Raw genomic sequence first — 24587 nt, forward strand, 5'->3', positions numbered from 1 at the left:
AATCATCTAGGAACTGCCTCCTTCAAGAGTCTGATTTATAAACAGTTAAGCACCCAGAAGTTTGATAATAGTGAATAAAGATATAATGAAAGAATGCTAGCAACAAGTCTTTCACAAAATTGATGTGTGTACTCTTGGTAACTTGCGAAATAAAGAACATATCTTCTGATTGGGTGGTACCATCTGTAACAAAATCCCGACATTTTCTACAACTTGACAAAAGGAATTGCCCCGCGTCGCTCCTAGGCGACACGGGGTGCCAGAAGCCCGTGCGGACGCCAGGACGGTGGCGGCGGTGTCTTCACAGCTAGCTTCTAGTGGGGAGCACTCATCCTCCCCTCCCTGAAGTCCAAGCTAGCTCCTGCAGCAAGGGTCGCGGCTATGGTGTGGAGGTCCAGATCCATGCCGGGAGGGATAGATCCGGTGATTCCACATCCGGATCCAGCCATTTTGGGCCCCTGCACTGGCGGTATCCATGGCATGGCGAGGTAGCCGTGGTGGCAACCAAGCTCGGTGGGTGATGGTTGCACGAGTAGGCGGCTGTAATATCCCGCAAATTTGTGAAATGTTAATTTTTAACAAAAAGTGAAAATTCTAAAATTTTTGTTTGAACTGTGTGAACCATGAGCATAAATTGCAAAATTAAGATTTAAATTCCTCCTCTCTCCAAAAAATCCCTACAAAATGAAAATGGTGCACTAAAATAACTAGGCATGACCTTGCATGGATGAGTTGAATTTTTATTTGAATTTATTTGGATTTTATTTGGCTGAATTCAAATTTCAAATCTAAACTCAAATTTGAATTGGAAAAACAAAAAAACAAGCTTACCTGGACTAAAACCACGCCTGGCCCACAAAACCTCCCCGACCTCATCCCTTCGTCAGCCTGCCAACGCCACCGCCTAGGCCGAAACTACTCGCGCGACCGCAGCCCAACTAATGGCCCGACCGGCCCGTACGCCTACACCAATGCCAGCACCGCTCCCTTTCCCTTTTCCTCTCGCCGATAGGTGGGACCCACCTGTCAGCTTTCTCTCCTACCTCCACCTCCTCCGCTGACTGCTCTGCTCTGCCGCCACCCTGTACTACTGCATGCCTCACCCTGCGACAAAGGAAGCCATGGAGCCTTCCATAGCCTGCGCCACACACCCCCGTGACCCCGCACTCACCCCGCCCGCGCCCCAGAGCCGTTAGATTCTCATCACGCCACCTGCACGCGTATCCCAAGGATCATCAACTGTCCACTCAACCCTAGCGCCCAAGCCCTAGGTGCGCCGCTATATAACCCCCGCCTGCACTATTCCAACGCACCGCAAGCTCTAGGGGCACTCCCACCTACCGCTGTCACCAAGGGGAAGAACAAAGGGAGAAAGAGGAAGGGGAGAGCCGGAGCGGAGGAGGAAGAACACTGCCGCTAGAGCCGTCCGAGGTGCAATAGTTGACAAGCCAGAATTCGCACAACCACACTGTTGTCCCTGCGCACACCTTCTCAGCCTCAACTTCGCCCGGCCTTGCCTCACCGCTGCACTGTGCCCGCACCATCGAGCCGCCACGGTGAGCCCCTGCCTTCTCTGTTTTCCGCTCACCATCATGAATAAGGCCGCGGCCATGGTCAACCATGGGCCCACGCGCATCGCTATCGTGCTTTGTCTCTGTCCAGCCATCGAGCTGTGTCTCATGCAGGGGCTTACGCTCGGCCTCGCTTCGCCACCGCCACGTACCTCGCCACGCTCTCGACGCGGACGCTGCTCTGGTGCACCACCTTGGTAGCCGTCGCAGCCCCTAGGAACCCCAAAGATGCCATCTTTGAGCTCCAGCGAGCTTCGCCTCACCAAGACCAGCCTAACCGCGCTCTAGCCATCCTCGCTGCCGAGTCTAGCCATTCTGTGGCGTGTGGCCGCCGCCCACCGGTGGCGCCGGGGACACCCACCACCGTGGAAACCCAAGGAGGAGGCTAGAGAGCCAGTGCGGCAGCGGCGTAGCTTCCGCACGCCAAAGCACCCATTTTTGACCCTTAGAATGCAGCCCCGCGCACGCGCTGTGACCTCGCCGAAGTTACAAGAGCACCGCCATTGGAGAAACAGGAGCTCCACCACCTATCGCCGCCCGTTGACACCCTAGGCTGATTCGCCAACGGAAGTTAGGGCTAGGCGGCTACTCTTAGGCCCTAACTCGCTGTGGGGCCGCTGGAGGAGGAGCTCCGGCGAGCCCCAGATGTGACCGCGGTGGAGAGGAGGGAGCAGACGCGCCCGTCACCGGATTACCACACCATGGACATGGCCCACATGAACCATAGTTTATGGTTCATGGTGGACCAAGCCCCGGGCCGCATTGTGGATCACGACACATGTGGTATCACACGGTGGCTTGGCCACACTAGCCGCGGACGATCTGCGCCCAGGCCGAGCCCTGGTGGCGTCCACCTCTTCGCCACGTGGACGCCACGTATACCTAAGCACCTGCCTATAGCCATCCTATCGCCCTTGCATGGCAGCACAGGTGGCAGCCATGTGGATGACACGTAAGCACCACCTCAGTGCTAGTGCCAGCCTAGAGCCCCCTAAAGCTGCCTATAGACCCCCCCGTGGCTGGGGACTCTGCAGCCACGTGGCTAACGCGTGTGCGCCACCTAAGCGCTATAGATAGACAACAGCTAGCCTAGAGACAACCTATAGCTAACAGGGTGCCACATCAGCACGTGGGGCCCACTGATTGTGGACCCATTGATCGTTGACTTTGACCATTGACCAAGTCAACGTTGACATCATCAGGGCTCACTGATGACGTCAGCAAGACACGTGGCACGCTCTGGTGCTACCACGTGTCACCTCAGTGAATCCAAAAATTGTGAAACCAATTTCATAATTTTTCTAAAATCATGAAGAACACGATAGACTAGTCCTTGAACTTGTTTAGGTCTTCTATAGATCTATTTTGGATTTACTTTGCAATTAGACCCTTAGTAATATTGAAAATCATGTAATTAGGACCACTACGAGGAAGGAAGCAACTCCAGGTTCACACCCATTTGATTTGAATACCCATTAGGCATTGCTATTAGAATGGTAGCGCTTTATTTCCTCGCATTATGATGATGAACCATGCATAGCCTATTTTTATGCCTTGATTCCTTGAATGACCTACTACCATACTACTTATATATGCTGTGTGCAATGCTTGCATGTGTATGGGATATTGTGATTAGGATTCTTAGCATGAGTGGGGTTAAATATTGCAGGAGAAGGTGTTTTTGGGATATTTGACGAGGGTGAGCTTTACACAACCCAGTCTTTGGATTGGGGGCTTAGGGTTCGTTCTCGGACGTTCCCTGTTTGGTACTTGTTGCGAGTACATGGTTGAGGAGCATAGGAGTTGGTGGTGATACATGTTATGGGTACCATTGCGATCCAAGTGGTGGAGTCGCTTTGTGGGAGATTAGGAGCTTGCCCCAGTCTAAAACTGAGTGGATTGCCATGCTTCACGAGAATATATTAAACGTGCACACCACTCGCCAAATTATGGGTTTAGACCCAAGTCGAGACTGGCAAGTGCGGTACCATACCTACCATAGGATAGAGAATAAGTGTAGGGGAGAGTGGTGTTGACCTTTAGCCCACTGATTTGCTTTTGCCCCCGATCGGCCCTGGTGGGAGTGCTTCATAGTTCCAGGGCAGTCCACTACGGGGGATCGTGTCCGAGCTTGGTTGTAGGATGGTAACGTATCTCCCAGGTTTTTCGCTCAGTAGAGTGATGTTCAGTCGGCTGATCACCAGTTACGTCTACTCTAAGATGGGTCTAGGTGTATACACTCTGTAGAGTTAAAACTATATGTATAGCCGCTTCCTTGATCATGGACAACCCTGTGTCGCGACGACTCTCCATTGTTTTAGGATATCTCTACCTCCCCCTTATAACTACTTGAGTGTTGTGAGCCGCAAATGCAGTCAGGGATAGGAGGGGTTGCTCACTCCTGCCTTTAGGATCCGGCTGTAGTTGTTGAGAGGCGAAGAGAGGGAGTCTTCGCCTTGACCCTAGAATGGAGATAGGATGTTGGTGATACAAACCCTGTTGAGGCATGTGTGCCCAATGTGATGAGAGATTTAGGGTGATGGATATGGGAGTTCATATTTAATTGAGATAGGATGTTGGTGATAGGTACCCAATTGAGACTTGGCTAATACTATTTAATTGAGTTTTCTATATCAAATTAATATAGAGTTGTACCTCGGCTTTTCATAATCAAACTTAATTTGATTAATGTTCAAATCAACTTTCCTAAATAAAAGTTGATTAGGTTTTTACACCATCTTCTATAAATAAATCTTAACATGATTAATACCAATGTGAATATGTTTTCAATAACAATTTGATCCACTCGAATCATAAAGCATACGTTTAGATGTTTCATATAGTTTAGCTTTTCTAAAGTCAAATGTTAAATGGTATAATCTATACTTTAATATTTATAATTAAAATATGGTTAAGTTATAACTCAGTTTTTCTTAAGTATTCATAAAATGACTAAAGTTAATATGAAATGTGTTTTCTAAATAAAGTTTGTTTAACCAACATGACATATGTGTTTATTCGATTAGTTGTTCTCGCCTTTCTAAAGTTAAGTGTGTAATGGGTATAATTTATACATGGCATTTATGAATAAAACTTGACTAGGGTTTACCTCGATCTTTGCAAATAAAGTATAAATTGCATTAATTCCAACTTAGAATATTTTCTTTCTAAAATATCCTTTATATATGTTTTGCAAATTAAAATAAACCTAGCATCTAGTCTTTGGTGCTCTCATAAACTTAAATCGTTCGATAGTCGTTCATTGTCAGCTTTAGCTCAGTATCTTTTCTGAAGATCTAGTCTTCTATAAAGCTTTAGATCTTTCTAGTTCTAGCTCAGACCCTGTTTCTTTTATAAATCTAACCAAGCTTTTCCTTTTAAAGCACAGTTTGAGTGCTTTAGTGATCCGAATAGTTTATCTTTGAGTTTCTGTTCTGCCTATTAGTCTGATCATGCTTGTCCCTATTTTTCTTATAATCCTATATCCAATTCATAGCTGTCTTATATCCTAGTTGTCTCTTTCTGAGTTAGCTATATTCTTTATGGCTAAACAATTCACAACCATCTCTTTAGAACCGATCTTGTTAGTTTGTTTCTCCGCCAACTAATTCAGTTTAGCTTTGACTAGTTTGTTGTCCCAACAGCCTAGTTGTTCTCTCCGTAGACTAGTCTTTCCTAAACCATAGTTTACGTTTTCTTCTACGCTCTAGAGTAGTCTGTTTGTGTTGTTCTCGTTCGTTTCACCTTAACTTATGCGCTAGCATGTTCCTTGATGTTAACATCAAAGTTAAATGTGAACTTGACTAATTCTTATTCAATTAGTTTTCTAAATAAAAGTTGATTAGGTTCTATCCCGGTTTTCATAAACTAAGATTTAATTGGTTAATTCTTATTTATAGCAAGCTTTTCTAAATAAAAGATATCTGTTATACATTAGTTTTCATAAATAAAGTTAATATGCTTAATAATATTATAAATGCCTTTTCCATATTAACATGTTTAGTTGAACCTGAAATACAAAGTTATTCGATTAGATGTCTTATACATGCTCTGAGTTTCTCAAGTTAATTGTTAAATTGGCATAACTTGTACTTGAATATTTACAAATAAAATATAATTAAGTTTGTCATGTTTTAATTATTAAATATATAACTTACTTAATTTCAAATAGGGTATTTCTCTAAAATAACCTATGTGCATGTTTTATTTAATTAAAATGTATCAAGCATATAGTCTTTTTATTTCTTTTATAAAACAAACTTCTCGATAGTTTTGCCTTGTTTACCATAGTCTCATCCTCAGCATTTCCTACGTTTGGGTGATCCTATAATCGAGCCTTATCCTTTAGTACGCTTTTTTAAAGCTTTTCTTTTATTTTGGTGTATTGTCCTTTGTTGTACTTATTTGTTCTCTTGTATGTTTGTGCCGATGATTGCTTCGAGTAGAAGGGTTGTTGTTCGAAAGATTTGAAGATTAAGAGTTTCAAGAGAACTACAGCTGAAGAGCAATATGAGTAACTTTTTATCGGAGAAAGGCAAGTGTCCCTAACCATCCTTCTACCTATGCTTTGTTTATAATATCATGATAATGTTAATTGGAACATGGAGCGACCACCCAGGAAAACAGTACAACCACAAGAACTAAATGGCTCTAGTTTTGGCTAATTAATTAGAGATTTTATTCTGAGGTAATCATACCGAAAGGGCAAGAGGGGCGGCAGCAGATAGGGTAACCCAGTCCTCTTAGGAAGTGAGCTTTGCTAAGACAATATGCCCACTAGAGAGGTTTGTGTTGTGCTACTGATCCGGAAACCTTAGTGGGTTACCACTTACTAGGGAATCTTTGTAAAGGCCTCGTAGCGTCCCTATGCAGTCACACCTCAATAGTGTGATGAGTGCCTGATCAGCACATCATGGTTGGGTCCAAAGTTCTTCTGAACTTTTACGTGACTTGTGGGTAAAGATGTACATCCTCTGCAGAGTGTAAAACTGATATATCAGCTATGCTTACGGTCAAGAGCGGCCTGGACCCTCACATGATTAATAAACTTGAAGATGGACTTAAATCATTATTCTGGTTATTTCTTGTGGCCTTGCTGAGTACCAAGTACTCACCCTTGCTTACTGCTGCTTAGAAGAGGAAGGTGTGTGAAGTTTTCTAACGATGATGCTGAGTTCTAGGCATACACAGCCCCCAATCGATTGCCTGTGAAGTTTGGAGCCTCCGTTTCCAGGATTAAGCTATATATCTCTGATAGACTCGTAAGTCATTATTTATATTCCTTGACGTGATATTATTGTTGTTATTTACTAATAATATCACTATATGTATGAAACTAGATCCTGATATACATATAGTTTTGTTTTAGAACCGGATGTGACAAAGGCACATGCACCACCAGACGCCTTGCATAGTGTGGTTAAGTTTGATATATCCCTGCAGTCTGCATCTTAATTTGAGAGTTTCACGCGTAGTTGTAGCAAATTTGTGCCATCGTTCACTCCAAAAAAAGGAGGATATTTCATTAACCTTCCCAACAGGACATCACAAAATCGATTGCCTACTAACGTTTGCCAGAAGAAAGTACAAGCTGCATATGTGGCGACAAAATACTGTTTTGAGCCACAAATTCTTCATGGATGTCTATAAGGTTAATTGACCATTGCTTCCAACAAAGTCATGTATCTTGTCTGTGTGTATCATGTCGTCATGTCTACTGGTAGGGATGAACTGAAAATTCTGTCCTTGGCCTTCAAAGCCTACATAATCAACAAATGGAGAGGCACTGAGGAGCTAATGGTATAGTATGGGAGCACACAGAATGTTTTGATTGATTTGCTCACTTCTTTCTCCCAGTTGCTGCACAATGTAATGGAGAGAAGCAATAGCATCTGCACGATAAGTGCGCAGATGATTCCGAACCAAAGTCCCTACATTTTCAGATCCGTAATTCAAAAGGTTTCTTCAACTCGTTTCAGTAATAAAAAACTTATGTTAAGGGTTTGGGTAGTAGATTACCTTTCCACCTAAATGATAAATGAAGGCGAAACAGAAGGCAGCTGGAATCCCGATGAGGTAGTACGCACCAAGATTAACACAAGCACCAATCTTTTGCCACCCGCAGCCCCTAACAACACCTAGGAACATATTATGTAGGTGATAATGTTCCAAAAGCAACGCATACAGCTCGTACTGTATTTGCCGAACCATCTACATTTACCTGAAAGGACACACTGCAGGTCATCGAACACGAATGCCACAGCAAGAATTGGCATCATTCTGGCGATGTATGCCACCACTTGCTCCTCATTGCTGTACGCATAACCCCATAAATTGCGCGCTAGCACCATAGCAAGTCCAATCAATACCCCCACAAACAGAGCCACAACCATGACCACACGGGTAGCCAGCCGGGCATCTTGTGGTCGTCCAGCACCGAGCTCATTTGAGACACGGGTGCTAGCATGGGATAATTCCGAAATTTATCAGTATGGTATGGTGAACTTTACGAGCTTGGTTTATCGAATCTTACCTTATGGCAGCGCTAAGCCCAAACGGGATCATGAATGCTAAAGACCCTAAGTTTAAGCTGCAACAAACCGGAGATTTACATTCAGAGAGGGCAGAAAGAATTTGGGGTACGCCATGGAAACTTAACTCACCAAATGGACAGTACTGATGTTTCGAGCTTAGGATTTGGGAGAAGTCCAGAAAGAAGAACCAGGAGCTCAAAAGACCACCACTCCAAGCTGTGAGCACGTGGGATCGAGTTCAATTCCAGATGGTGCATGACAAATTACATCTGCAATTAATTAGAATGATTCAGATTCAAACTTACCAAACCATCAGTGCAGAAGGAACACCAAGCTTCAAGAAGTTGGGGATACCGCGAAACGCCTCCTTTGCGAACCCTCTCCAGGTATTCTTACAAGCAGGTGAGAGCCTCACATAGATCGCCAGGATGGAGACGTTGGTCAGGTAGGAGATGGCATTGGCCAAGGCAGCACCCTTGTAGCCCAGGCCAATCTTGTACACTAGCAGCCAGCACACCAGCAGATGGTTCAGTGCCGTGACGCCAGAGCTCACCATCACCGGGAGTACTATGTTTTGTGTCTGGAGGAACCGGACATGGCACTGCAGCGGCCCATACGCGAACAGAGCCGGAATCATCCACCGGATGTAGCTCCCTGCCCCGGATGCAATCTCTGGGTCCTGACCAAAGAGTAGAAGGATCTGGCCGGTGTACGACCAGATTACCGCGACGACAACACTCACCAGAGTGAGCACAAGGATGGCTCTCTGCTTGTAGATGCCAAGAAGAGAGTATTGCTTTGCTCCGAATGCTTGCCCACACAGTGTGTCCAAGCTGCTAGCCATGCCAGCCTGAAATAGAAAAAAAAAATCAGTTTGCTATCATGTCAGGTGGTAAAGTATGCAAAAGAAACTGTGTTGGTGTGATATACCAAGAAGCTGAACCCAGTAACGCTTGCGAAGGAGGTGGCGATGGAGGCACTGGAAAGGGCAAGCTCGCCGAGGTGACCGACGAACATGACAGAGATCATGGAGACGAGGTTCTGCAGGAGCCATGCCGCGATCAGAGGCCCAGCAAGGTACAGCTGCTTTCTCAGCTCAGTCAGTACCGCGCCTCCGGTCTTCTCAACACCGTTGCCAAGAAGGGGCTCATCCATGCTTGGCATCATATACACGAAACTTTTTACCCTGAGTCTGGAAATGGTAGATGGAACAATAATGTTTCAGTCAATCTGATCAACCTTATAAAAACCCTGAGGAAATCAGAAGGAACCAAAGGCAGTTTCTTGGCAGCCAAGTTTGACAGTTGCAAACAAGCAGAACAGAACAAATGCTTGATCTCATCTGTCAGACTGATTGGGACAGCAAAGATTAATGTTGCCTCTAAAGAATACATGGTTAGCTTGGCACATGTCCAAACCTCATATACGTTTTTGTTATATCTTTCCAAGTTTGACCCGTAATGTTCTATGACCCGCTTCGTATGCAATACAGAAAGGGCATCCCCAGGAGCCTGCGCCATTATCTTTGTTTTCTTCGAATCCAGGACCTCTTCTACAGATACAGAGGGACTCCTAATATGATAGAACTGAAGGAGTGGATCACATTCCACAAAACATGGAACATTATGTCAATCCATTTTGGTAATCTTAAAAAGGCAGCGGTTAAACATCATGGCATAGAATTTGGTCAAGTTTAATATGCACAAACTAAACAGAACAGAAAAAATTCTCAGTCAGCAAAGGCTGAAAACTGTTATGAAAACATGAGGATTGAAATTAAGGGATGCTAATATCAGTCCAGGTCTGCAAACTGATTACTCAAGTCAAGTATGCCGAGGAAATTCATAGGAGGTAAAAAGGAGGTAGCTTGGTAGGCAAGTGTATCATATCTAGCCAATCTAACCAATCCATGCTTGATTAGGACAAAAACACAACAATGTCACTTTCGCTACTACTAGTCTAAGGTTGGAAAGGCACAAGTGCATGCTCACGTAAACACTAGTGTAGACATTCCAGTAACATATATATGATCCAAAATAACAAGATGAGCTGCAGTTAGACTTCCTCTTGTTTACTAGTGGCTGTTATATACAGAGGCTTTAGTCCCTGTGTCACTGCACACCACGACGTCCAAATCTGACGCCACTAGAAGGTATTTCTTTTCTGGAAAGGTGCTTTGACCGTTTGAGCACTCTCAGACAGCATGCCAACCAAAAAGACACCCCCAAGATCAAGTGCCATCAACAAATTGACCAAGCAAATATATTTTTAGGAAACAAAATCAAGGAGAACACGCTCGTATACACGTGCATTCATTCTCTACAATTGCACATACGGGCACCAAATCTGAACCTTTGCAAATTTTGTATTTTTTAATCTTCTTAATTAAGTTGAGTTTGGAGATAAAATATTGTGTATGGATTAATGGATACATCGTCATGTCCATTCCATCTCTAGTAAAATTTATATAATGTTTGCAAAATTTCTGGTGTATATACTGAAAATGGAAACTACAACGTTATGGCATCTTCACTTATACTTCAGCTATGAGGATGTCTCAATAGTATAAGTTTCATTTTCACTAGTTCTAAAAAGTTTGCCAAAAAGTTATACATTTAACTAGAGATGCAGATGGACATGATATACCTCTCCATAATATTTCATTGCCAAACTCAACTTAATTAAAAATGGTATATTTTAAATGATATATGTTTACTCGATCAAGAGTCAAGTCAGCATCTATTCAAAAAGTTTCTAAGGACAATCCTAATCAAAAGTTTTGTGTTATTGTTTCTGAGAGTGGCACATCATATAGAGTACTTTAAGTAGATGAACGAAACAGCTCCCTCCAACGTATGTGTCATTTTATTTTTCATGGTCTAACCATGGCATTTAATGCAAGATGCATGCGATTTGAGGATTATGAAATTAATTAGGTGTTTCTCTTCAATATGTATGAACAGATTTCTGGTCTTGCAAACAATGTACACCTATTTTCATCTAGATGAAACACCTCCTGTCTCCCAACATTTTGTGCAAGCTAAGTCTTGGAAACACTGTAAAGTGTGCACTAACTTTTTGGAACTCACTGCACAAACTAAGCAATCAGTAAAACAATACTCCAACAAATATAACTTAGGTTAAAATAAATAACTTAAATTCATATTCTTTTAGCGATATGATAGCTAGGAATGAGAGGTATTGGGAAAGAGGCTTCCAGGTTTGCGTTCGCTTACGGTGAGCTTTCCCCTCTAGTATTGGGCTATCCCAGTACACCTCTTGGTTTGAAGATCACGAGCTCGAAGAGACGGCCCATGATGGCGTGATTGTGGCGGGTGAAACAACCCGAATTTCCATTTCTGACAATTCAAGCCTACGTATTTCCGTGATAGTCCTAAGAAGACTATCATGTGCAAATACCTGTCTTAGATAGTACAAATCCATAACAACACAGAATATAGAGTAGCAACAGAGTAATAAAAATATAAATATCAAGTATTTCGGCACATGCTAGTATAAGTCCATCAGGACTAACATGAAAGGTAAAACATCTACGCAGCGGAAACATGAGCTATGGCGAACAACATCTTCGGAGGCGACTTGAGCGAGAGACCATCCCTAGTCTTCCCATCCGTCGTTGTCGAAGTCGCAGTCGGGCTCCGACCCTAAAAAGCCACTATCTACCCGAGAAGCGGGTAGGCCATGTTAACTCCCAATAGCAGCAAGCTAAGGAAACAGAAAAATATTACTATATGCATGGATAAACCTATACATGGCTATAGAGGTTTATGCAGTAGCAGCAATTAAGGTTGCATCAAAGCAATACCATCTCCGAGGTGATCAACACCTCACCACAAGGAAGTCATCACAAATCACTTGATCCTTTACCCAAGAATCCAACACCCAAACACTCTAGGCGATGTGAGAGCTCCCTCCCCTTACATCTCAACGGCAAACGCCAGCCTATCTCAAAAAGGGGGACATAGAAGAATAGTATAAGCCTAGTCAGAAGTAGCGGTAGTCAACAACATTGTCCATAACCAGTGGACATGGACTATAGCTATAGGTTTATACACTCTGCAGAGGTTGTATATTTGTACCCACACGGATGGAGCCTGAACGGGGATCAGCCGTCCAAATCCCACCTAACAGCTCGAACCCTAGTAGGTGGTTAGCACTCTCCTATTTTCTCGAGTCTGGAACCATCCTCAACTAAGGGCACGTCGTCACCAGTTGAAGACCTCGAAGCTGTGAAACCTACCCACGGTGGGGTGCAGTCTGGTCGGAGCAGGTCAACACCTCGAACTCCTTACACTGATCCTTCAATCTGCCTACAGGCTGAGCACTATCCACCACTAGTTTCAGACCGAACCCCGCCCATAACAAGGCAAACAGTATGTATGTAAATAGATACTATGACTGTTGGTAAACTGACTCGGTCCTTTGGGGCCGAGAGCGAGCACTCAACTCCACAAAGTATGTGCCGAAACACTTGCAACGTACAAGTACGCCACTTGCACCTCAGTGTCAAATAAGGTACCTGCCACAAGCACAGGGGGTGGAGAGAGTCTAGAATGCTCTCCCCTAGCAAGGCACTCCTTAGTACCAGGTGCGGCTCACCCCACCAAAACACGCCAAGGGATCACATTCACTCTAAACACACGCGAGAGTGTACAGGGAATCATATCCCCAAATCAATGGCATATGTTCATCTATAACTCAAAAGCATGTATATGGATATAAGTAAGGTAGACTAGCTAGGGGTCTATAGCTAGCCACAGGTAGGTACACAAGGAAAACATGATAAACAATTATCAAGGTATGGCTAGAAATATAGGCTATACAGTTAATCATTATCCAAGCATCATAAATAAAGCGCTAGCAACTAAGCATGCATAAGATCTATATGATTGGGAGTGTCATGACACCTTATTCATTGTCGTCGAAGTCCTCAGTGGTGAAGTTGAGGTTGAAGGATCTTCTTAGTCGTCGTAGCTCGGGATTTCAAACAGGTCTACAACATACATGAGATGGGATGTGAAAATAAACAACGAGCATTACATCTAAAGCAAAAACACCAATAACTTCAATAAATAATGAGTATTACATCTAAAGCAAAAATACCAATAACTCCAATTAGAAGAGCCAAATAGCATCAAACTAGCTACAAACAGCACCAGTTCATTTATAGAAAATTAATGAAACATATTTCATAATTTTTTGAGCTAATATAAATTAGTTATGACTTAACAAGGAAATAAAGCAGATTAATTTATTTTAATAATTTAGAAAACTATTGGGATATGTGTTAGGCTTCAGGTTAGTCACGTGGCAGCCTCTAGTGGCGCCATGTGTTGAGGTGATGTCAGTATGACCTGTCAAAGGTTGGTCAAAGAGGTAGGTCCCACTGGCTAGAAGTAGGCCCACAAGCTGACGTGGCATGCTGTCTCAGACATGCCACGCAGGGCACCCTTGGGTTAGCCGGGATCCGGTGTGGTTAGCCGAATCACGCGTGGCTTAGCACGGTGTGGTATGCGGCTTGTGAGGCTTTGCAGGCCTGTGCGCTAGGTATTCAAGGAAAAGCTCACAAGGCGGCAACGGTGCGAACATGCGTGTGTAGCAGCGGCAGCACAAACGACGATGGTGGCGTGACACGGTGACAGCGTGATGATGCGGCAGTGGCTAAAGGGCTTAGCCCTTGTTTAGTTGCCTAAAGTTTGGAGGTACAAAATTACTGTTATAGCACTGTAGCACACTGTAGCATTTCGTTTGTATTTGTGAATTATTATCCAAATATTGACTAATTCTCGCAAAGTACAACAAAACTGTGCAATTAGTTTTTTATTTCATCTACATTTAGTACTCTATGCATATACCGCAAGTTTGATGTGATGGGAAATCTTCTTTTTGCATAGTGTCAAAGTTGAAAGTTTTGAGGGAACTAAACATGGCCTTAGCCTTTGGACCTTGCGAGGGTTGTAGGGTGCGGCGCTAGGTATTTTATAGCCCGAAGGCTAGGGTTCGATGGCGAGCTCCAGGGCGCGGACAGCTGGTGATCTTCGACGGGCGTGCCTGGGACACGCGGCTGGCATCCACGCAGCCGTGTGGTGGCGTGGGGAGCTCGCGGCCTGGCGAGGGAGTAGGCAGGAGCGGGTGTCGACATCCCGTTGCGGAACGGGGTGCCCTCGCCGATCTGTTTTGCGTCACAGCATCATGAAAAAAGGAACGGGTAGCGAGAGAGCGGGGTGGCGTAGAGGAGCGGTGGCGTGCAAAGTTAGAGTTGGGCACCTTAGATTTTTTTATGCTATTGGCGTGTTAGCTTTAGTTTGTATTTTGGATTAAATTCGAAAATACAAACTCACCTTTGAGATCTAAATTAAACTAAATAAAATCCAAATCACTCGTGCAAGTATGTTTTAAATTTAAATGCACAAATTTAGTTACTAACTTTTGAATTTAGAGTTAAGAAAGAGGGTTGATCTTAAGTTTGACAATGAGTTTAAATGATCCACACATTCAAACAAAAAATTTTAAATTTTTGCAAAAACTGACACAATTAAAATCACTCAATTTTGAGCGATTTGGAGTGCGGAATGAGATCATGTGTAAGACTATTTCACCATCATCTATTATTAAGCTTATATTTCTAAGAACACACATAAGATCTGTGTCATTGTAATATTGAGGAAATTAATTTGGGGCCTTGCTAACAATATCAGTAACAAGTAACAACCAAACTTAATATACAGATAGCTAACTACACCAAACAACTGAAGTTGCAAGTTTACAATTTGTCAAGACAGACGAGAACCGGCCAGCGCAAGTTGCTCATCCCTAGCAAAGGCATGCTACAAAGGGAAAGATCTCCTTAGATATTGCCACAACTTGTCCAAGAACACCGAACAGGTCTACATTACACCGAATTGAATTAAACATGCCGCAGATTTTTGCGTTTTCTTGTCCTTTTGCGGATATTGTGTGAAAGATCATATTTTCTAAAAGAGAAAAAATATCAGAAAGATGACATGCGTGGCCAAACCTGGGCCTTCTGAGTTCCGAATCATAATTTTTTTCAAAAGCAAACTTGGGCTACTTCAGTGCCCTTGCTTGCGGTTGCGGGCCGCAGCGGGCATCTTGGGCCTTGGTAGTCACCTCCCTCCCCCTCTCGGCTTCTCCGACTCCGCCCGTGCACGGGGGTGTCACACTCAAAGGCCGCCGCCGCAAGCCAGACGCTCCGCCTCCGCTCCGGTCGCTGGGATAGGGGATCCCGGATCCTCGTCTCCTCTTCTCCACGCTCTGCGCGCCCCGGCAGCCTCGCATCTCCTCCACGCGACCCTCACCTTCATCCTCGCGCAAGCTCCGGCCTCCTCGTCTGCGCGCCTCAGCCATCCGCTGGTGAGTCCCTATACTCCATCAGCCGATCACTGCTCCCATGATCTCAGTCGTTAATGTTTGGAATAAGCGAGTTTGATACACTTGAGTGAGTCGGCATGGTTGAATTAGTGAGGTTATTATGGATCGGAGCTGGGGATGCCTTTCGGTTCTGCTGTTGTTAGTTGAAGAAATTTCAGTGTTCAGGCAGGGAATACTGAAGATGGACTCAATATTGAACAGTAGCTGCTAGGTCCAATCGTAACTTCTAGCAGAAGAAACTGGAGTATGTGACATTGAACAGTATAAACCATTGCCGTCTGTGGAGCTTCTGAATTAGTTCCAGGATGGTTCAGTTCAATATGCCTATTGAACCCACTCGGGTGGTATGTAAAATTTCACATCTTCCGCAGTATTTTGGGGTTGCGGATTTGATTGCTGCCTCACATTTAAGTCAACTGCTGTTGATAAGGCTCAATGGCTTGATGTTTCATCTTTGTTGTTTACCAATGTGTCAAATTGTTCTAGAAGGCTTACTGAATTGATCCATTTGATATTTATAGCTCTTAAATCAAGCAGCATCTGCCAACAAACATCTTAAGGGTGTGTTTGGTTGAGATGTGGCTTTTGGAAAAGTAGCTGTGAGCTGTGGGCTATGGAAAAGTCGTTTGGTGGAACAGTCGTGGCTTTTGGAATAAGTAGTGAGCGGACCCCACATGTCATTTATAGTCCACCCCACTCAACCTCTCCCTCTCACTGACAAGTTCCTCCACTGCTCCTCCCCCTCCCCAGCTCCACTGCTCCTTCCCTTCGTCCTCCTCCTCCTCCTACTACCCACGCTCGCTGCCGCTAGCCCGGAGAGGAGAGGCGCTGCCGCCGCTGGCCGGGAGAGGAAGAGAAGAGGCTGCAAATCGGCGGGAGCTCTTGGCACTGGCAATGAGGTGCGGCCGAACAGGCGGGGAGGGGCCGCTGGCCAGGTGGGGAGGGGCCGCCGGAGTCGCGGGGAGGGGCGGCCGGCCAAGCGGGGAGGGGCTGCCGGGCAGCCGCGGGGACGGAGAAGGTCGCCGTTGGAGGGGAGCTCCTGGCGCCGGCAATGGAGCCATGGAGGTGCGGCCGGCTAGGCGGGGTGGGGCTGCCGGAGCCGCGAGGAGGGGCGGCCGGCCAGGCGGGGAGGGCCCGCCGAGGAGCCGCCGGGGACCCTAGCATCATCGTTGCCCTTCCATCACTCGGGGGTGGGAGGGTGTCGCGGCTGGGAGAGAAGGGAAAAAAGAAGCGAACCGACATAATCAGTGGCAGGTGGGTAAATTTCGCGAACTCACCGATCGACAGCCAGCCACAGCACCACTGCTGTGAAAATTGAACTACACCAAAGCTGCTTTCTTGAAAGCACTTGGGAGGAAACTGGTCCCTTTGGTTGGCTTTTAGCTTTTTTGAGAAGCCAAAGCACCTAGAAAGCCAAACCAAAGGGACCCTAAGACCTCTTCTAATTTGCTATGTTTGTGCAACAGTGAAAACTCATAACTGTTGAATTCTCTGAAGGCATGACACTGATCCACTAGTCCATCCTTATTCTGGAAGGAGAACCGTACAAGAATGTATTATGACCGACTTCCAACTCCTTTTTTCTGAAACAAAGAACAGGAGGGGCGCACCCCTACTTATTATATTACATTAAAAAAGCAGGAAAAAAGTACAAATGCAAAAATAAGAGGAAACGCAAAAAGGAATAGAAAAGCTACTGAAAGGAATCTAGCCAAGCACTAATTAGGGGAAACTAGCTTTGCTTCGCACGATGCAGTCATCCAGCTCATTTAGGCATTGCTTCCTTTGCCATAGCTTCTTTTAGCAGAATTATTTCCACTTTGAACGGATGTGCACTAGCTATGTAGATTGTGAATTCTATTATTCCACATTAATTTGGAATTGAGTGTGATGACAACTACCAATCATTGCTTCTTGACTTAACAGCTTCACTTGTCACCTCTTCCCACTTTGGCCCTTCTCTTGACATGTAGTGTCATTCTGTCCAGCATACCTCCTAGATGATTCATCTTTTACATTACTACCATTACCCCATTGTGTCTTATCTTAGGCAATGTGACTTAGACAACAAAATCTGCTTTGGTTCTCTTAAATTTATGATGACTAGGTCCGTTTTTCTGGGTGCAGGAGCTCTGCAGGAAAAGAAGTGTGTAGTTACCATGGTTCACTTCAAGAATAGGTACATGGTGATGGAGGTCTATATAGATGCAGGTAGGGGAGAACAAGACCCTGTCATCCTCACCCAGTTTAATATAACCAAAGTTATAAGAGACAGCATTCAACTGAACTTTGGGGAGTGTGGCTTAGCTGCATCTCTTGGATCATTACAAGGTACTACTAGTGATTACTCCTGAACGTTTTTTAATTTTATAGCAGTTTTAGCTGTATTGAGTTTAGTACTAGCTTCTTAATATTATGACCTCTGCTAATTTTCAGTGAAGTATGTTAATCCTGTAACGAAGCTTTGCATTATCCGTGTGTCACGTGATGACCACCAGAAAGTTTGGGCTGCAATTACAATGGTGAGGTGCATTGGGAAGATACCTGTATCATTCAACCTGCTCGACATGAGTGGTGAGTGACTTACTCTGTGGATGGTCTGACACTTGATTTTAGTGCAGCCTGAACCTTTAAATAATTGATAGTAGTAATGGATTTTAGTAGTTCATTTCGGTAGTTGATTTTCTTTTCTTGCTACCATAGTAATTGGTAGATAGTATTGTCATTTAGATAGGCTGTGATATGCCCATCTTGCATCACTGTCAAGCTGTGTTGCTGTTTCATTGGTGTATTTTAGCTCTAGTATTTCAGTGCAACATTCCTGCAATATATTCATTTCGTTTATAATGAAGGTACATGGAATCTATAGAATTGACGAATTCATTCTGTTGTTCACATACACCTATTTCATAGGCCTAGTTGAAACTGAATTTCCTCATCCAGAACCCGGAATATAGTTATGTCAGTTCTTCTCCTGCTTTAAGTATTTCTACATGTCAATTTGAATGGTCAGCCCACAGACTTTTGCGTTATTGTAGTACTAATTTGTATTCCTTAAGAAAAGGATTGCTATTTTCTATGGCGAACTGCCACAGTTAAGCTCATTAACTATCATCGCATTCACTTTTTCTAGGAAGTATCAGGGCTTGCAAGAAAGCTGCACTTGAGTGTGACGAAGCGAAATTTGAACAATACAAGGTGGTTGCTGGTGACCGTATCACACAAGAGATCATCCAGTCCGTACAGAGCTGCTTTGAGAAAATTAGAGGACTAGAGAGCTAATATGCTGTCCCTAGATGAGATAAAAGAATGAAATGGCAAATCGGGTCCGGTGTTTAGCATTGAAGGCATAACTTATGGTCTGAACAGAAGGAACTTTTTTTTTAAGACAGTGCATAGCCTGTTTTTCATTTTGAAGAGAAGTTTCAATATGTACAATCATGATACACGATCACGTCAAAAACGGAAAAACTCGTTCAGGGATGTAAACCACAAACAGAAAAAGAAACACCACCACCGAAGTTATTCTAAGGTGCATCAACGAGCGGAGTCCTTGAAAGCCTACGTGACCCTAAGTCCTCGCTTCCTCAGGAATCACCGGCACTAGGGCCACCGGCTGCAGCGCTGTCTGCTCATGCACCTGTCTGTTCCGCTCCTTCAAAAGCGACCAGCCGAACCAGTGAATCGAAGTCTTTCCATTGAGTTTTATCAACCTTCTTACATGCTTGGGTCCAGACGTTCTGCTACTTCAAAAGCGACCAAGCGACCAGCCGATCCATTGAGTTTTATCAACCTTCTTGCTTGCTTGGGTCCACCATTCGGCTAAAGGAGCCTCGACCTGTGGCATGAGCCACTGCAGACCAAAGAATTTGAGGACACAAAACCATGTCTCACGGCTGTGTACACAGCCCGTAAGCAGGTGGTCTATTGTTTCAACCTCTTCGGCGCACAACGCACATTCATCTCTGTCACGCAAACCGTAATGACGTAGTCAGTTAGAAATCCAACAGCGACCATAAAGCACAAGCCAACCAAAGAAATGACATTTTCCTGGCACCTGCACTTTCCATAACTGGTGAGCTCCCATCGGTGGGCACTGGCCCAGAAAGAGAGCACGATAAGCCGAAGCAGAATAGAAAAGACTTGACGACGGACACTTCCAAATGAACTTGTCCGGGACTTGACTAAGGTTTTAATTCCTTAGCAGGTCCCAAATTCATAGGTATTGGACAATGACCTGAACCGTTCTAGCACGGCAAACATCATGAACCTAGCGTCGACCTTGAAAAGCATCCCTGACGGTACGGATGTTTCTTACTCTTGTTGGGACTGCCGTCCATAGATCTGGGGCCAACATTTTGATGAAGCAACCATTGATCCATCTATCCATCCAGAATAGGGCGGTAGCACCATCACCCACCTGGACCGTCACTGAGGCCTCAAAGAACACCTTGGCTGCCATTTTCTCCTTAAAGGTAAAGCTGGACCAAGTCTTATCACCATCCGTACACGACAACCACAACCAGCGCATCCGGAGGGCCAATCCCATGAGCTGCAGATTGGGAATCCCCAGGCCCCCAAGCCTTTGGGCAGCAAACATTGATCTGAAGTGTCCCCACATAAGTAGAGACTAAATGTGATACAAATATCAGTCCCAAGAGGCTGATAACATAATTATTCAATAGATGGTTCAAGAACAATACAACTCCCGAGGGAGCGGGCGAGAAAGGTACGCCAAAAAGAGGTAAAGCACAAAAAAATTGTAGGCACTAGCTATGGTAAACCAGAACCATAGGCAGCACCCAGCACTACATGCCAGCGGAAGCATTCTGCAAAGGCCCAACGCCACAGACAACGTTGGGTGTGGAAGTGACCACCTACTCGATGTCCTCGGCAACGAAGTCTGAGTCTTCCTCTGAAGCAACACAACAAGGGTGAGTACAAAAGTACTCAACAAGTCAAACCACGCCACGGATGGGGATACAACAAGAACAAGAATATGCACAAGTCATAACAAGGAATAGGCCAAGGTTCATTTGCAATAAAGCTAGATTTTTAACACGTGCAAGGGTTCATTTTCAAAAGGATTTTCACAAAGCATTTATTTGGTAACCGAATAATTGAGTGGGGTTGATCCTACACAAAGGATCCAAGTTTTAATGCTACCGAACTCCCCGTTCGCAGTAGCTCATGGCGCAATTGCTGGACACTTCCAAAATCCACACACGCCATGAAAATCATTCATCTCCCAAAAGCTAGTTATATGCCCAAACCGTAACTCGTCCAATACCGTGGACACGTCTATTCGAATAGGTTTTAACTCTGTAGAGGTGTACACTTTACCCACAAGTAGGGTACCGCAGCACGATCACCGTAGTGTTAGTGCGGATCCTATCAAAGCCATTACCCACCTTAGCTAAGACCTAATAAATCATCATGGAAGCAACCATGAGGCTAAGGACCTATCAACGAGGTCTTAACTGGGACCTAAGCCTACACGTGCTTACTCCTTCTCCATGATCTCCCATTGCTCACCCAGCACACCGATGATTATTAGACTTGCAACTGGGGTTTATGCTAAGCCTTTGCCTCGTACAAAGGTCGAGTGGTTGCACAATAAATTGGGTTAGGCAAGATGACACATCAACTCGGTCCTAAACCAAGACAAGACGGATATCTCCCAACCTACTCAACCACTAAGGTACGAGCCCAACTTGGCATTTCACATAAGAAACACCCATCCGTCTCATCTAAGCATTTTCTTCCTTTTACTTCCCGAAACCCATTTATCTCTTTAAAACACTCACACCTTTATTCTTTGATAAATCACATTGTAGTCATAATTGAATTGTAATAAAATGAGTAACAAGGTCCTAAGCATTCTAGCAGTAGTTATCATCCAAACAGAGCATATCATATTTAGAGATAATTTTAGGATATCAAGGAATAATCATAACAATCAAGGGGTTGCTATCCAACCGGGTTTCAACAATAAAACAATATGCAATTTATAAAACGGCCAATAGGTTGTGTTTGAAAAATTAGGATAAATATCCATCAAAGGGTGATATTCAACTTGCCATCCTCAAAGCCTTCCGGGAGTTCCTGCTCGCGGTACGGGTCCTCGGACTCTATCTCGCGGTACTGGCCTTCAAGCTCCTCTTCGGGCTCCTCCTCCTCCGTCACTCCACGATCTATGACACACACGAGCGAGCACACAATAAATAAACGAAAATAAATTTTTACCTGTTGAGCTCGGAGAGAGAGTGAATCGAAAATAGAGGAAGGAAGAGTGTTTTCATGGAATTTGGTAGATGACTCAGCGGGAATATATTTAAGAATGACGTGGTCGAATTTGGGGTTCATAATAGGAAATTTGGCGCATAAAATATCGGCGATAAGGTGCTTAGGGGCTTGTTTTAAAGGGTCCAGAGACCTTTTTGTAAAGAACTCTGAGATAGGGGGGGGCCCTGGTGGAAAAAGGAAAAGAAAGGGGGAGGGTCTCGGTGTAAATGGAGGAAAGGGAAGGGGGTAAAAGGCAAAATGGCCTTCTTCTCAAAACAGAACAGAGGAGGAGATGCCGATCCTGGGCGGCCGGCCTAGCCGGCGGTGGCGCTAGCGCCCCAAGGCGTGGTGGCGGCCGGGAAGAGGGGGAAAATTGAGAGGGGAGTGAGGGGGATCCATTCCCCTCCTCACCTTGGGCGGGGGCAGCGCGGCGGAGGCCGACGGGTGGGTGACGGTGGCGTTAGGTGGTGGCTATGGTGGCGGTGCTGGAAAGCTCGGGAGGGAGAGGAAGATAGCAGGGGGAGCTTGTGGTGGAGTGGAGGGTAGAGTGGAGGCCCTTTTATAGGCTGGAGGAGAGGGGGTGCAGCAACGGGCGGCGCGCAGGGAGGCGGCAAGTGGTGCACAGTGCAGCGCTGTGCACCGGCATGTGTGGGTGTGGGACTGGTGCGGGAGCGGCACAGGGTGGCACTGGGCTCGTCCGGCATGCGGCATAGCGACCAGGCGATGGATGGCGCGGCGACTAGACGAAGGGCGGCATGGCAGTGGTGGCGTGCGCGCGGCAAAGAGGTGGCGAGCGGCGCGCTGGGGGCGGCAGGAGCAGCAGGGGCGTGTGCGTGGGGTGCGCGACGGCGCTGGCAGGGCCAAGGCGTCGCAGGGGGTACGCGGGGTTAGGCATAGGTGCGCGGCAGGGGCGCAACCTGGGCGAGCGTGCAGGACCGCTGGCGTGGTGGGGTTCCAAGGTGAGGCGAGGCGTGCGGGCGCATGGCATGACATGGGCGTGGTGGCGTGCGCATGGGGAGAGGGGGTTGGGGGATGGGTGAGTGGTGGGCGCGGGGTTGGGGGCGTGGTGCACTGCAACTCGCGCTTGCGCGGTTGGGCCAGGTTGGCCGGGCGTGGGGAGGGGTGGGTGCGGGGCCGGGGGCGCTGGAGGGAGAAGAAGGGAGGGAAAAGGAAGGGGAGAAAGAAACAAGGAAGAAAGAAGGGAAAAAAATGAAAAGGGGAAAAGGAAAATAGGGTAAAAAGAAAAGTAGATGGAATAAAAGAAAAATGTAGAATTGAATGGTGTGAAGAGTTAAAAAGAGAGAGACGGCAGGGATTGTGGAAGCGGCCGTGGGCTCGAGCGCGGCGATCTTCCGACTGGCACGTGGCGTGGCTCGCGTAGAGGAAAAAGAAAAAGAATGGACGGCAGTCGGCTTCGGTGCCGGGATGGCGAAATCATCGGAAAGATGAAATTTTGGGAGCTCAAGCGGTGAAAAGATTTTTGAAAAAGATTTTTAGCGAGTGATTTAATTTGGTGAATTTTCGGGATGTTTCATGATCCAAGCGACCGTGCACTTGCCGCCCGACGCTACCTCAGTCCTACACCAGAGAAAACCTCCGATGAGAGTGTCAATAGCCTTGATGGCCCAAGGTGTGATCTCAATTGCCAGAGATGTAGACGGGGATGGCACTGAGCGTCGTTTTGGCGAGGATTAAGCGACCACTTCTATTAAGCATCCTACCCTTCTAGGCTGGTAGGCGCTTCACGACCTTATCCACCAGTGGCTGCATGGCCGCCTTCGGTAGATGACGGATGGAGAGGGGTACCCCCAGGTAACTACAGGGGAAATCCGCGACTTGACACCTCGGTATGTCAGTGATGAGGTGAACCTACTCCTCCGAACAATGGATTGGGAATGCTTGACTCTTGGAGTAGTTGCCGCCAACCCCGAGGCCTTATGAAATAAGGATAGGATCTCTCTAATGAGAACGAGATCCTGAGCAACCGGAGAGATGAAAACGACCACATCATCATCATAAAGAGAAGCTCACTGCTTGATAGCCGCCGGACGCAGTTGTTGGAGTAGCTCCCTACCTTCCGCTAACTTGAGCATGGCATTAAAACACTCCATGACGAGCACGAATAGCATAGGCGAGAGGGGATCTCCCTGCCTAAGCTTGCAACCATGGTAGATCCTTCTTCAGGCATCCCATTAAGCAGAATCTTGGTGCTTGCCGTGGATAGCAACGTCGAGATCTAATTAGTCCAAGTCCTCAGGCAGCCAACCGTAGAGAGCAGCTCAAGAAGGAAGACCTAGTCGACCAAGTCAAATGCCTAAGCGAGATCAATCTTGAACATGACTCTCGGGATCTTCATCGACCCTAGCGCCTTCGCAGTCCGCAAGACATACCTGAAGTTGTCTTGTATTTGGCAACCCTTAATGAAAGCATTCTGATTATATGAAATATGCTCATGCAAATGGGGTGCGAAGCGGTTAGCCAGTGCCTTAGAGAAGATCTTCCCAAAGCTATGGATGAGACTGATCGGTCCGTGATCTCCAAGGCTTTTAGGATCTTCCTTCTTGGGCAACAAAGTCAGAAAAGCATTGTTCAAGCGATGAAAACTTCTGCAGTCCATCGAAGATAGAGCATCGAAATCCCTAACAACATCCTTTAATAATCGACCAAGTCGACATATTGAATCGACCAATGAAACCATCATGACCCGGGACCATATTGAGAGGCAGTTCCTTAACTACCTCCCACACCTTGGCTTCCATGAAGGGGCACCCCAACAAGGAGAGAT

General features: G+C 45.7%; 2 protein-coding genes across 2 annotated transcripts; one reads left to right on the forward strand and one right to left on the reverse strand.

The window, feature by feature from the left end:
- Positions 1 to 7045: 7045 nt before the first annotated feature.
- Positions 7046 to 9331, reverse strand: LOC117865053 (protein DETOXIFICATION 16). The gene is made up of 8 exons (XM_034749130.2): positions 9035 to 9331; positions 8410 to 8954; positions 8234 to 8320; positions 8104 to 8160; positions 7792 to 8030; positions 7590 to 7708; positions 7415 to 7501; positions 7046 to 7330 (listed from the first exon to the last, which is right to left on the reverse strand). Exons 1-8 carry the CDS (start codon positions 9269 to 9271, stop codon positions 7271 to 7273), a joined length of 1431 nt encoding a protein of 476 aa, XP_034605021.1. The 5' UTR covers positions 9272 to 9331; the 3' UTR covers positions 7046 to 7270.
- Positions 9332 to 15279: 5948 nt separating this feature from the next.
- Positions 15280 to 18927, forward strand: LOC117865054 (probable ribonuclease P/MRP protein subunit POP5). Its single transcript, XM_034749131.2, has 4 exons — positions 15280 to 15499; positions 17645 to 17848; positions 17954 to 18091; positions 18651 to 18927. Exons 2-4 carry the CDS (start codon positions 17677 to 17679, stop codon positions 18797 to 18799), a joined length of 459 nt encoding a protein of 152 aa, XP_034605022.1. The 5' UTR covers positions 15280 to 15499; positions 17645 to 17676; the 3' UTR covers positions 18800 to 18927.
- Positions 18928 to 24587: the final 5660 nt, after the last annotated feature.

This window comes from Setaria viridis, chromosome 7 (assembly GCF_005286985.2).
Source record: "Setaria viridis chromosome 7, Setaria_viridis_v4.0, whole genome shotgun sequence".
NCBI lineage: Eukaryota > Viridiplantae > Streptophyta > Magnoliopsida > Poales > Poaceae > Setaria > Setaria viridis.